The 13062-nt window shown below is 39.9% G+C and overlaps 1 protein-coding gene across 2 annotated transcripts in view; it reads left to right on the top strand.

Annotated features, from left to right (window-relative positions):
- Positions 1–12072, top strand: part of Gr64a (Gustatory receptor 64a) — a 31699-nt gene extending 19627 nt beyond the window's left edge. For both annotated transcript variants that reach the window (XM_073980297.1, XM_073980298.1), the window contains exon 9: positions 11814–12072. In XM_073980297.1, the coding sequence (XP_073836398.1) occupies positions 11814–11903 (90 nt within the window). In that variant the 3' untranslated portion in view covers positions 11904–12072. The remainder of the gene's footprint in view (positions 1–11813) is intronic.
- The last annotated feature ends 990 nt before the right edge of the window (positions 12073–13062 follow it).

Genomic DNA, 13062 nt, shown 5'->3' with positions numbered 1-13062 from the left:
AGAAGTGTAGGTTAAGGCCTCTGTGTAAGCTTAAGACCTCAGTAGTTGTGGCTTCACTTCCTTTATTCTAATAATTTAGTTATAAGTAAAAATATGAAATAAATAAAAACACCTCTCTGGAAACGCTTTGCTTTTTTGCAACAAGTGTTCTCGGGGTCCCTATTACTGCAGTACCAGTTTTTTTTCGGGAGCAAGTCCATACTTCCAGAGAAAATGGCCCGAAAGCTGTAAAGAACACTTAAGGCTACCATGTGTAGTGGCTGGTGCACACGGCAACTTTCCAATCGGATACTGCGTTGGTCCAAACTTTGTTTATCACAATATTTCTGCGAGCGTTATACAAAGTTCGACGGTGCTGCTTTTCGGTATACTCCTTGGACCATACTGGGGTACCTCCCTCACAAACCATCTAAATAGTTGTTTAATGCAGTTTAATGTCTGTACGAGGATCCTTAGAAATATTTACTAAAGGTATTCCTTGTCTTTAGAGCGGTATTATGTTTTTCGTCAGCAAGTCCATATTTCCTGAAAAAAAGCTGAAAATGATATTATGACGAACTGAAATGACTGGTGGGCGCAATATCTTTTTAAAGGAATGAGTCCCAAAATAAAATAAACTTCCAAAATGAACTTCAGGTACCTCCTCTGCAACAATTCTGATCCGAAAATGGCTACACAATTTTGAAAATCTCCTAATACATAGATTTGTGTTAAAGAATTTTGGTTGTGTAGCCGCTATTCAATCTGTACATAGATGAAAGTTTCAGTTCCTGTCCTCAAAGCCGACTGATTTTGACGAAGAAGAAACAGATTCTTCTTCTGATTAGTTTTTTTTTTTGATTTCTTTTGTCGCCACAAAGCCCCTTACCGAAGAAGGAAAGAGGATCATTTAAGAAATGTGCATCCATTGAAAGTACTTCCTAAAATAAAATTCAAAGAGCAATCGACAGAAAAATCTTTGAAGTTGAAATTTAATGTAATTTCGAAACATTGGAAATAATACGCAATAAAAAAATGTACATTCATTGACCTCAAGCTCAATAATCTTGATTTTATTAACATTCGAAAAGGTCGAACAAAACATAAAAATCCTTTTTTGTCCAATAGGCATTTACTAATTTGTAGCACGACACCAGTTTCAAATAACCTCAACGACGACACTGCGGTGGAACAGAAATTATATCATAAACAAGTGAGCAAAGGCTATAGTCGGGACGGGGCCGACCATGTGTTACCCTACACCACTACCCCTGTGCATAAGCTTTTCACTGGTAAACATTTCTTTTAGGGAATATAATCCGAACATCATCAAACATAATATGCCTCTTTCTCTCGGGACCCCCATAAGCAACCAAAATTTCGTGACCATCCGATCAAAATTGCTACCTGTAACGTGATTGCAAAAAATGGAAGAATTGGATGCATTGTGGTATCTCCCTTGTTTGGCAACCTTCGCCAACTTACTTTACACAAATTTAAAGGTAATATTTTCTTCTTCTATTGATAGGCTTTGCCGTTGGAATACCCCTACTAGAAGCCGATATATTCACAAAGAATAAAACTTTGAATTTGTCTCCACATGAGTTTGTCCCCATTCCGACCCCTAAATATTATCCGACTATCACTACAATCAATAGGCTTCTTCCTCTGTGGGGCCCGCATCTACCCCCAAAATCTAGTGACTATCCGATCAAAATTCCAACCGGTAGCGTGATTACAGAAAATGTAAAAAAAATTGATGTATTACTGAATTTAGCTATATCTCGGTTGTTTGCTCACTTACGCCAACATACTTTGCATCAGTATAAAGGAGATCTTTTCTTCTACCATTGGCGGGTTTTCTTTTTGGAATGCTCCTACCAGAAGCGGAGATATTCGCATAAGAAAAAACGTTGCCTTTTCTCCACATAAGCTTTCTGCTTATTCCGACTCCTGAATATTATCCGACCATCACCAAACTTAATAGGCTTCTTCCTCTGTGGGACTCGCATCAACTCCCAAAAAATTCGTGACCATCCGATCAAAATTGCGACCTGTAGCGTGATTACAAAAAGCCGGAAAATGGGATGCATTACCGACTATTGCGATATCTCTGTTGTTGGACCACCTACGACAGCCTACTGTACACCGTTGTGAAGGTGATATTTTCTACATTCCTTGCCAGGTTTTGCTTTTGATATACCTCTGAAAGGAACAGAGCTATTGGCTTTGAAATAAAACCTTGACCTTTTCTCCAAATAAGTTATTGCCCATTTCGACCCCTGAATATTATCCGATCGTCATCAAAATCAATAGGCTTCTTCCTCTGTGGGACCCCTATTAACTCCCAAAATTTCGTGACGATCCGATCGAAATTGCGACCTGTAGCGCGATTTTGAAAATAATTGAAAAATGGGATGTATTACCGACTATTGCTATATCTCAGTTATTTGGCCGCCTACGGCAACCCGTTTTGAATCACTGTAAAGGTGGGATATTCTTCTTTCATAGTCAGGCTTTGCTTTTGGAAGATCCGCAACCAAAGCTGTGATATTCGTCATTATAACTCAAATCGCAAAAATAAAAAGATGGGTTGTATTAGCGACTATTGCGATTTCTTCTTTGTTTGACCACCTACGACAACCTACTATACATCGTTGTAAAGGTGATATTTTATAATTTCATCAGCAGTTTTTGCTTTTGCTATACCCATTATAGATGCGGAGATATTCGCTTTGAAATAAAACGTTGACTTTTTCCCCAAATAAGTTTTTTGCCCATTCCGACCCCTAAATATTATCCGACCATCACCAAAATCAATAGGCTTCTTCCCCTCCGGGACCCTCATCTACACCCAAAATTTGGTGACGATCCGATCAAAATTGCGACCTGTAGCGTGATTACAAGGTTTAGATGGACAGACGGACAGAGGACGGACGGACGGACACACATAGCCAGATCGACTCAGCTCGTCGAGACATTCATTTTGGTATATATAAGTATGGGTCTACGACCATTATTTCGATGCGTTACAAACTTTTTGGCCAAAACCAACTTATAATACCCTCCCCACATAGTGGTGTAGGGTATAAAAATGGTTGATATAGTTTCTTTTTATATTTTACTAGCTGAACCCGGTGCGCTTTGCTGCCCCGACTACGACAAAATATAATGGAATGCATAATTATATTAACCTTTTTAATATTTTAGCTCATAAATATAGGAGATAGGAAGGCGTTATATACCTATTCAGGGTTGTTACGGAGCTACTATGGTATTTTTGTATGTTTCAGGAGGTTACACTCTTCCGAAAGCCTTCCCGCCTATAAGTATTCCTAGCGATTTAGATATATCATAATAACACATAAATCTTAAGAAGTCTCTCAAAGATATGAGACTTAATAGCTGTAGCCTTGGTCAATTCCTTCCCAACTATAAGTACTTGTGTAAATAATGATGACTCCTACTGACTGCTAAGTCTTCAAAATTTTATTGAAATTGAACATACGTAAACATAAGTGAAATTGGACATATATAGTGTATCCAAATCTGAACCGGTCTCGATATAATTTGGCACATTTATATCTAGACTAAATCCCGTTACGCATTCCAAATTTCAGCGAAATTGGACATATATAGCGAGTTTGGTGTATAAAATACAGGAAATCGGCCGAAAATATATACAGGAGCTATATCCAAATCTGAACCGATATCGATATAATTTGGCACATTTATTTCTAGACCAAATTCTGTAACACATTCCAAATTTCAGCGAAATTGGACACATATGGTGTGTTGGATGCATCAAATACAGAAAATCGGTCGAAAATCTATATAGGAGCAATAACCAAAACTGAACCGATTTCGATATAATTCGGCACATTTATGTCTAGACCAAATTCCGTTACACATTCCAAATTTCAGCGAAATTGGACATATATAGCGTGTTTGGTGCATCAAATGCGGAAAATCTGCCGAAAATATATATGGGAGCTATATCCATATCTGAACCGATTTCGATATAATTTGGCACATTTATTTCTAGACCAAGTTCTGTAACACATTCTAAATTTCAGTGAGTTTGGACATATATAGTGTGTTTGGTGCATCAAATACATGAAATCGGCAGAAAATATATATAGGAGCTATATCCAAATCTGAACCGATTTCAAAATAAATTGGCACATATATTTCTAGGCCAATATCCATCACACATTCTAAATATCAGCGAAATTGGACATATATAGCGTGCTTGGTGCATAAAATAAGGAAATCGGCCGAAAATATATGTAGATGGGAGCTATATCCAAACCTGAACCAAACTCGATATAATTTGGCACATTTATTTCTAAAAAAATTTCGCCACACATTCCAAATTTCATTGAAATTGGACACAGATAGCATGTTTGGTACATAAAATAAGGAAATCGGCCGAAAATATATGTATGTGGGAGCTATATCCAAATCTGAACCGATTTGAATATAATGTAGTAAATTTATTTCTACATCAAATTCCGTCACACATACAAAATTTGGAGATTGTATCTGTAATAGTTCTAAAGATATTTGCATACAAAATCTAAATTTTTTGGAGGTACCTCCGGTTTTGATGCTTTATCTCCAGATCAACGCGAAATTTCAAAAAATGATATAGCCTATTTTCATTCCATGCCATGTAGCAATGTACCCTAAATATTTCAGTAAGATCTGTTCAGCGGTTTTCGAGTCTATAAGGCACAAACAAACAAACAGACAAACAAATTTCAATTTTATATATATAGATTGCGTATTGCTCTATCAAAAATTTTAAAAACAAAAGTCACAAGAATGTTTTTCTAGATGTTGTTTATAAGCCAAACATGCTACAAACGTTCAGAACGTTCAAGTCAGCCTAAAATTACGACTAAACCCTTGAACAACGCCTTAACAACTACGCAGAAAATTGCTCAAAAAGCCTAACATTTTAATTATTTTTATATTTTCAAATATGTTAAACAATAAGTATACCAATGCACTATTTAACACAAAAAGATATTTTCTTTAAAGAAATATTCACCATGTGTTCTAAAAATTTACAGATGTGTTGTGGTCAAAATCTTTGATAATTATAGCCGTAATACGGTCTAACTAGGGACCATGACGTGATTTATTTGGTCCTTTTAAAAAATAATATTTATAAAGATCTCTTCGCGAATCAATATTTTAAACATTTCAATGTTTATAAAAATCTTTTGGCGGATCAGTACTTTAGTTCATTATAATCGTTTTTTAGGTAAAATGAGAATAGGAGTAAAAAAAGAAAATTTGTTCGTTATATCGGGCGTTCGTTATAAACGTGTTCATCTGCAAAATTCTTATTAAAGCTTACTTTTAAATATTATACATACGTTAAAATATTTGAAACACTGCTTAAATTCGTCGCTATCCGCTTGTGCGTAAAAGCGGGCCTGTAAATCCTAACAAATTGCAAAAAATGTTATTCCTTTTAAAAAGTTAAATATTAAGAAAAATTCTTTGGAAACACAAAACTTTATTCGCTATAAACGTAGTTTCTGGTTGGTTTTATCTTACTTTTGCATATAAAGCATTAAAAGTGTATAAAAAGCCCATACGTCCACCGCTATTAATTTTTGCCTCAAAAACAGGCCAAATTACCTATAGTGCAATGTAGTTAAATTATTCTCTGTAATACGTCCTCCAAATACTTTACATTTTTCTTGAAAAATTTAAAACAGTTTAACATTTTACTCAAAAATTAAAAAAAATGTGTAACATAAGCCAATATCCTATGGGAACGAAAATCATTTCGGGGGGCCCCCCCTGGCTACGTCGGTGGATGAAGAGATGACAAGGCTCTGTATTCCAGAAAGCGATCACTAAACAGAGAGAATTGGAGATCGTTTCTTAGTTCGGTCTATGGAACAAATGTTCTGTAATGGGCCAGCTAAGTAAGTAAGTAAGGTGGTCGCATATGCTGAAGGGTGTTGATGTAGATTTAATGAACGATAATATGGGTTAAATAAAAGTTTAAGCTTTTACAACTGCCGGTTGAATAACACTTGCATCTGTTCTGATCATCTTCAGGGTTCGTACGACGAAGCTCATAAAGCTCATTTGCTAGTCGCGTCGCCTGTGCTATGAAATTTAGTCTGATTTCGGCTATTCGACCATCAGGTATGTAGCGAGCGGCTGCTGCAATGATTATGTCTCTGAAAGTTCTATCAGCTACCTGAGGATCTGAGTGAACGGTCAGCGCTGTGAAGCGGTGATTTGGAAAATTCTCTGAATCCTTGCCAATCAGCTATGACATATGGTTTAGAAAAGTACGGCGTTCAGAGGTTAGGAACTCGGATACTCTGTTTATGGAGACGATGATAAGAAGTTGGTCTGAGCCAAGGGAAATTACGGGTTGCCAGAACACGTCATTTATGATACCGGGTGCCACAATGGTTATGTCTGGTGAGCTGTGGTAATCTCTTCTTATCCTCGTAGCAAAGTCTTCATTCACCGAGTAAAATGTGGAGCTATCAATTAGCTCGGCCAGCGCTAGGAAGGAGTGCTTAAAGTTAATGATGACCAAGTTCCCTAGCACCAGAGGTTATTGCCCTCCAAAAGCGAACTTATCACTCAGATCCTCATAGAGCGCAAAGCTATTCATCGGCGGTATGTACACATTTAGCAGCTCACTAAAGTCAAGCTCAAGCGAGATAGGTCTGTACTGAACAGACTGGCATATAAGTAAGGCAAGCCCTCCTCCTCTGCTTCTCGATCCTTCTGCAAAACGTAGTAATAATCGCAACGTTGCAAGATACAGGTGACGGTGCGCTTTATTTCTTGGATCGCGGCGACCATAATGTTGCTCCGACTCATAAAGTCTACTATTTCACTGACTTTATTGGGGAGACAGTTGCAATTGAGTTACAGGAATGATGCCTTTCCGGGGCGCTGAACAGCAGCTTGGGGTTTTAGATGCTGCATTTGTTGTCGCTTGTAGAAACTGCGGGGGTATTCCGACGACGAAGTTGAAGACGTCGGGAGCTACTCTGGTGCAGCAATTAGCAACATAACTCACATCGCAGTAATCCTGGAGGCGACTAAGACCTGTGCAGCCTCTGAATTGCACTTATCCCATTCAGCTCATCGAAACTGACACTTGGTGGATGCGGATCTGGCAAACGGAACATATCCATGAGCTGGGGTTCTTCTATTCCGGTATGGACCAAAAGAGCTCGGAGCAGGTTTTCCGGGATATATTGCCTGCTCCTGGGATCTATTGTCTGCACACATAATTATTGATGTGACTACCCCTGGTTGAAGATTCCTCCGAGTCAATCCGGTGCATAAAACCGGCCGCCTTGGGATTGCCGGGAAATATTATGGTCTTTTTTGGTATGTAGGGGTCTATCAGTTGAATAATAAGGTTCATGGTTTATGATACCCACGCCACAAATGTGTAAATATTTACTCTGAAAACATCCCAACATTTATTTTATATTTTATATAGAAAGTGCTTTAAACGAATCAGATTGATGAGCCATATCGGTCCACTCCCTTCGTTGGGGGTATACAACTTTCCACATGAAATTTGTCGGTATAGGTCTACGCCTTAGTATAGTACCCCAGAGAACGGTACCGCCGCAATCCCACGTCAGCGGGTTCTTTCCGACCGGATTGACCCGGAACCACACAACATCAACGTTCCGACCAGCGGCTGCCACCTCATTGTACATATGTTTTTATTTGTTTCGTTTTTTCGTGTTGGGAGCAGCATATCCCGGAATGCCTGCTCCGAATTCTTTTAGTCCGTGCCGGGACGGAGGAAAACCCAGGACCAATATATTTTTGCTCGATTTGCAACATCCGCATCTTCACCCACATCCAAACTTCGGTGAGTTGCAATAGATGTCAGGAGTGGATGCATCTAAGTGGTTGTCTGGACTTGTCCACGTGATGGACAGCGACAGGGACTATGTTGCTGCATGCTGCGTGAATACAGTCCCCAGTGAGTCGTCATCGGATTACGAAACTCCTCGTCGTCTGATTATGAGACTCCCCCGCAGTTCCCTCGACAACCACTGCACATGCAGCCTTTAACACCAGCCGTTGTTGTCCCAATCCCGGAAAATGCATCCTTTATGCAATTTATTGCAATGGACTCCGAGGTAAGATCGAGGAAATAGTAGATTTCATGAGTCGGAGGAATATCAAGGTCGCTGCGGTGCAAGAAACCAAGCTCAACAACAACTGTAGCTTACAACGTTGTGATGGTTACAACGTGCTAAGGAAGGATCGCACCAGAAGTGGAGGTGGGGGATTATCTTTCCTGTTGCACCAGTCTGTCCAATACAGACCTATCTCGCTTGAGCTTGGGGGTAGCAGTCAGGTATAGAACTGCCGCGATAGAGTTGCTGAACGTATACATCCCGCCGAGAAATAGCTGTATCTCAAATTACGGGCCTGACATTATACCTCTTTTGGAAGGTCATAATCGTCTGGTCCTGGGGGACTTCAATGCGCATCGTGAGATGTGGCATTCGGCCCTCGGAAACGACTAGAGGGGTAAGGCTCTGGCTGAGCAGATTGATAGCTCTACGTTTTGCACGGTCAATGAAGACGGACCTACTAGAGTTAGAGGAGAGTGTCACAGTTCACCAGACATAACCATCGTGCCACCTGGTCTGACAAATAACGTTACCTGGTAATCCGTCATTTCCCTTGGATCAGACCATCTCCCCATAATTGTCTCCATTAGCATACCACTCGATTTCATCACATCTGAACGCCGCACATTCGTCAATCATAAGAAAGTTAATTGGCCGAGTTTCAGAGAGTTCGCCAATCACCGCTTCAGAGAACTGCCCAATACTTCTGATGTTCGGGTAGCGGAAAGGACATTCCGAGACATCATCACTGCTGCAGCCGCACGCCATATCCCTGCTGGTCGAATACCCGAAGTAAGACCAAACTTCCCAGCAGAGGCGACGAGATTAGCAAATGGGCTTGATGAGGTTCGTCGAGCCAACCCCAATGAACTCAGAGTGAGGGAACTGACACTGGAGGTTAACAGGCTGGTCGACGAGCATAAGCGGAACAAGTGGTTAAATCATCTGAAGAGTTGCAACATTGGAGCCGGTATAGGCGAATTGTGGGCAACGGTTAAGTCACTCTCAAACCCTGGATGATAGGACCTCAGTCGCGTTTGGCGACGTTACGTTGACTGACCCGAAGAGGTGCGCAAATTATTTCAATCGACAGTTTGTCGAGCACCCCGAAATTGACAGAGCGAAGAGAAGAGTACATCCAAAGCGTTGGGCCCTGATGGAATCTTCATGGTAATGCTGAAGCAGCTGGATGAGCCGGGAGTTGAGTATCTCACTAAAGTTCTCAACTTGTCGCTAGCCACACTAATTGTTCCAAAGTCTGAAAAATCGGCAGGGTGGTTCCACAACGGAAGCCCGGCAAAGATGCCAGCAAAAGGCCGATTTCGCTTTTGTCGCCCGTATTAAAGACCCTTGAGGCCTTAGTCCTCCCCAGTATCATAGATAGCTATCAAGTTACCGATCATCAGCATGAATTCCGTAAGCAGCACAGCACGACAACAGCGCTGCATGCTATTACCACATATATTTGTCAAGGACTCAAACAGAGACCGCCGTGATAGTGGCGCTTGACTTGTCAAAAGCTTTTGATACAGTCAGGCACTCCACGCTGTTTGAGGGAATTGAACAGACAAGCTTGAAACGTTGGATAGTCAATTATATGTGTGGACGCCAGTCGTAAGTGGAATTCAGGAACAAGAAGTCTAAACCCCGCAGAGTGAAACAGGGAGTTCCCCGAGGTGGGGTGATATCTCCGGAACTGTTTAACCTCTACCTTTCCTGTATTCCCCCGCCTCCAAACGGCATCGAGATCGTAACGTATGCGGATGATTACACGATCCTGGCGTCAGGTACCTTCCCTGATGACATCTGTGAGAGACTGAACACCTATTTAATCGATCTTACCACCTTTTTCCAATCGAGGAATATGCAGATTTCCACCACAATATCTACAGCCACTGTGTTCACCACATTGACAGCGCAGTTTGGGCGAGAGTTGAATGTCATGGTTGCGACCACAAACTGCCCCAAAATTTTAGGGGTCACATCGACACTACATTCAGATCATGCGCACACGCCACAGCTATCTGCGACAAACTGAAAAGCAGGAACTAGGTCCTCAAGTCCCTAGCCGGCAACACATGGGGTGCAGATAAAGAAACCTTGTTGACCACATATAACGCGATAGGTCGGTCTGTGGTAAGCTATGCGGTTCCAGTTTGATATGCAAATGTTATGGAAACCTGCCAAAATGCCGTCCTGAGGACTGCAACAGGGTGCCTCCTCATGACAACAGTGGACCATCTTCATGAGGAGGCGAAGGTTTTTCCCGTGCGTCAGCACAACAAGATGTTGTCGATGCAGTACCTGCTTGGGTGTTACCGTGAGAGCCATCCCAATCACCATCTGCTGGCTAGGCCCGATACATTCAGGCATATCAGGAAGAATATTCATGCCCTAGAGAGGGAGAGAACCCCTAGATCAACAGGCATATTAAGCGGGTTTAAATAGTATTCACACGGATGCAGTTGCTAAGGCCATAAGCAAATATAGTGTGAATAAAGTACTCGGAGTACATCCACCATCTATCGCAGCTGAGGAGCGTCAGCTGCCACGACAAACCAGAGTAGTTTTGGCTCAACTACGCTCAGGATATTGCAGTCACCTAAATTCTTTTGGGCGTAAATCGATCGCGCCGTGCAAGACATCTGCGCAGTATGTGGGCCCAAACCACAAATCATCTTTTCAACTGCCCCGCTAAACCAACTCATCTATTTCCAGTGGATCTGTGGCTAAATCCCATCGAAGCAGCCACTTTCCTGGAACTGGAGATAGACCCAGAGCCAGATTGAACAGAAGAACGAACATACAAACACATAATAAACACTGTTACAACAAAAACAACCCTATTTCCGGTATGTCGAAGGTTCTGGCCTCAATATTACACCGAAATGGCCGAATTTGGTCTTCATTTAGGGTATTAAACGTTCCATGTCAAATTTATCGGTATATGATGACTGAAATTTCGTATCTTGTCTTCGCTGGGCGTATACAATTTGTCGGTATAGGTCCACGTCTTCATATAGCCCCCATAGAATGGTACCTTCTGATTTTCGGAGTTTTGGAGGTTTTAGCATCCTTAACCCACCGAAATGGTTGAAATGTCGTATTTTGTCTTCGTTGCAGGTATACAACTCTTCACATGAAATTTGTCGGTATTGGTCCACGTCTTCATATAGCTCTCATAGAGCGGTACCTCCTGATTTTCGGTGTTTCGAAGGTTTTAGCCTCATTAACCTATTGAAATTTGTCGGTATAGGTCCAGGTCTTCATATAGTTCCTATAGAGCTGTACCTACCTCTTTTCGGTGTTTCGAAGGTGTTCGCCGCAGTAACCCACCGAAATGGCTGAAATTTGGTATATAGTCTTCGTTGGGGGGTAAAAAAATTCCCATCTGAAATTTGTCGGTATAGTGAAAATTGTTAATGTTGTCCAGTCATTCAGAGTGAAGGTTCTCCTATCAATAGAAACCCTATACAAAAGTCTTCTTTCAAAAGAAAGTCATTTAAGGGCCCTCTTTATATTGAAGAAAATGTCTATAGAATATATTTTGCCAGTATTACGTTTGTTCTCCCTCCTACCTGTAAATCCCTATTCTGGTTCCCTAACCTCACTTAAGATAATCTGTGTGCAATTAAATTTAATACTCTAACTAACATCTACTTAATTTTTCAGATGGCCGGTACCATAGTAACCTATGAACTGGTTTTATTGCAATTCGATGAACCGAATCGTGTTAAGGGCTTACCAAATTTGTGTGGTTAACCAGGAAATGTGATGTGTGAGGACGGGAATTTTACATTGAATTTTATTATTTGATTTTCATTAATTTTTAATGTGAAATTGTTGTTGTAATTTTTGAATGAAATCCTTTGTGGTAATAAGGCAGTAATGCGAAATATATATTAAAGGGAAATAAATGAAATATTTGTGGTATTTATTTTTTTAACATAATTTACATATTTGATACAGCGCTGACCAATGAAATATCTGCCGAATGGCTCATAAGGCGTGGGCGTTCACTGGCATGGTAACGACAAGAAAGAGGTCATATGTATTCATACAGGTTAATACATGGACATTTGAAAGATTAATAAACCAGTAACGGAAAGATTGAACGAAACTAACGGTTGGTTGTGTGCTGATGTTTGTTCTTCATTTGTAATTCATGGAGTACAAATTAAACAGAAACATGCAACGACATCTGTAGACTGTAGCGGCGGAGAGGTAGTAGTCTCTTGTTGACATATGTACATTAGGGTTATGGCTTTTTTCACAACCTCATATCCCTGTATCATAGCGTGATGAGTTTATATATAAGATTACGTAAAATCTTAATTATAAGGTGATTCGGTGAAAAAACCTCAGGCACAAAATGATTTTAAAATTTTAATTTATCAGAATTATGGGTAATTTTTTGAAGTCACTGTAAGCAGATATAAAATTTAAAATAAACTTTAGAGCCACATGAGATAACCAAACTGACATAACAGTTGATTCTCACTAATTTTCTTTAATTCTGAGAATCGTGAAAATATCGTAAACACGTTTTTCATGATATAATTCTTAACAAAAAAATAATAAATAATAAAACAAAAAAATAAAATTTTTTCAAAGTGGTTTTTGCATGATCTTTTTTAATATTCGAATGGAATAAACGTTATTTTAGTTTTTTGTAGACTTAAGTTTATTCAATCGTGCAACAGGAAATAATTAAAAAAAATCATCTCATATATTTTTTTTTTCAAAAAAAATATTTTTTAAATCCATTTGCGCCTGAACTTTTTATACCCTATACCACAATGTGGAAAAGGGTATAATAAGTTTGTTTTCCCAAAAATTCATGTAACGCCGCGAAATATTCGTCGTAGACCCCTCATGTGGTATACCAAACTTCATATCTCGACGAGATAAAGCGATTTAG

Source organism: Musca autumnalis, unplaced genomic scaffold (assembly GCF_047663935.1).
Source record: "Musca autumnalis isolate F117 unplaced genomic scaffold, ASM4766393v1 scaffold_4, whole genome shotgun sequence".
NCBI lineage: Eukaryota > Metazoa > Arthropoda > Insecta > Diptera > Muscidae > Musca > Musca autumnalis.
Note: the sequence above shows the minus strand (reverse complement) of the source record. Positions and strands in the feature narration are given on the sequence as shown.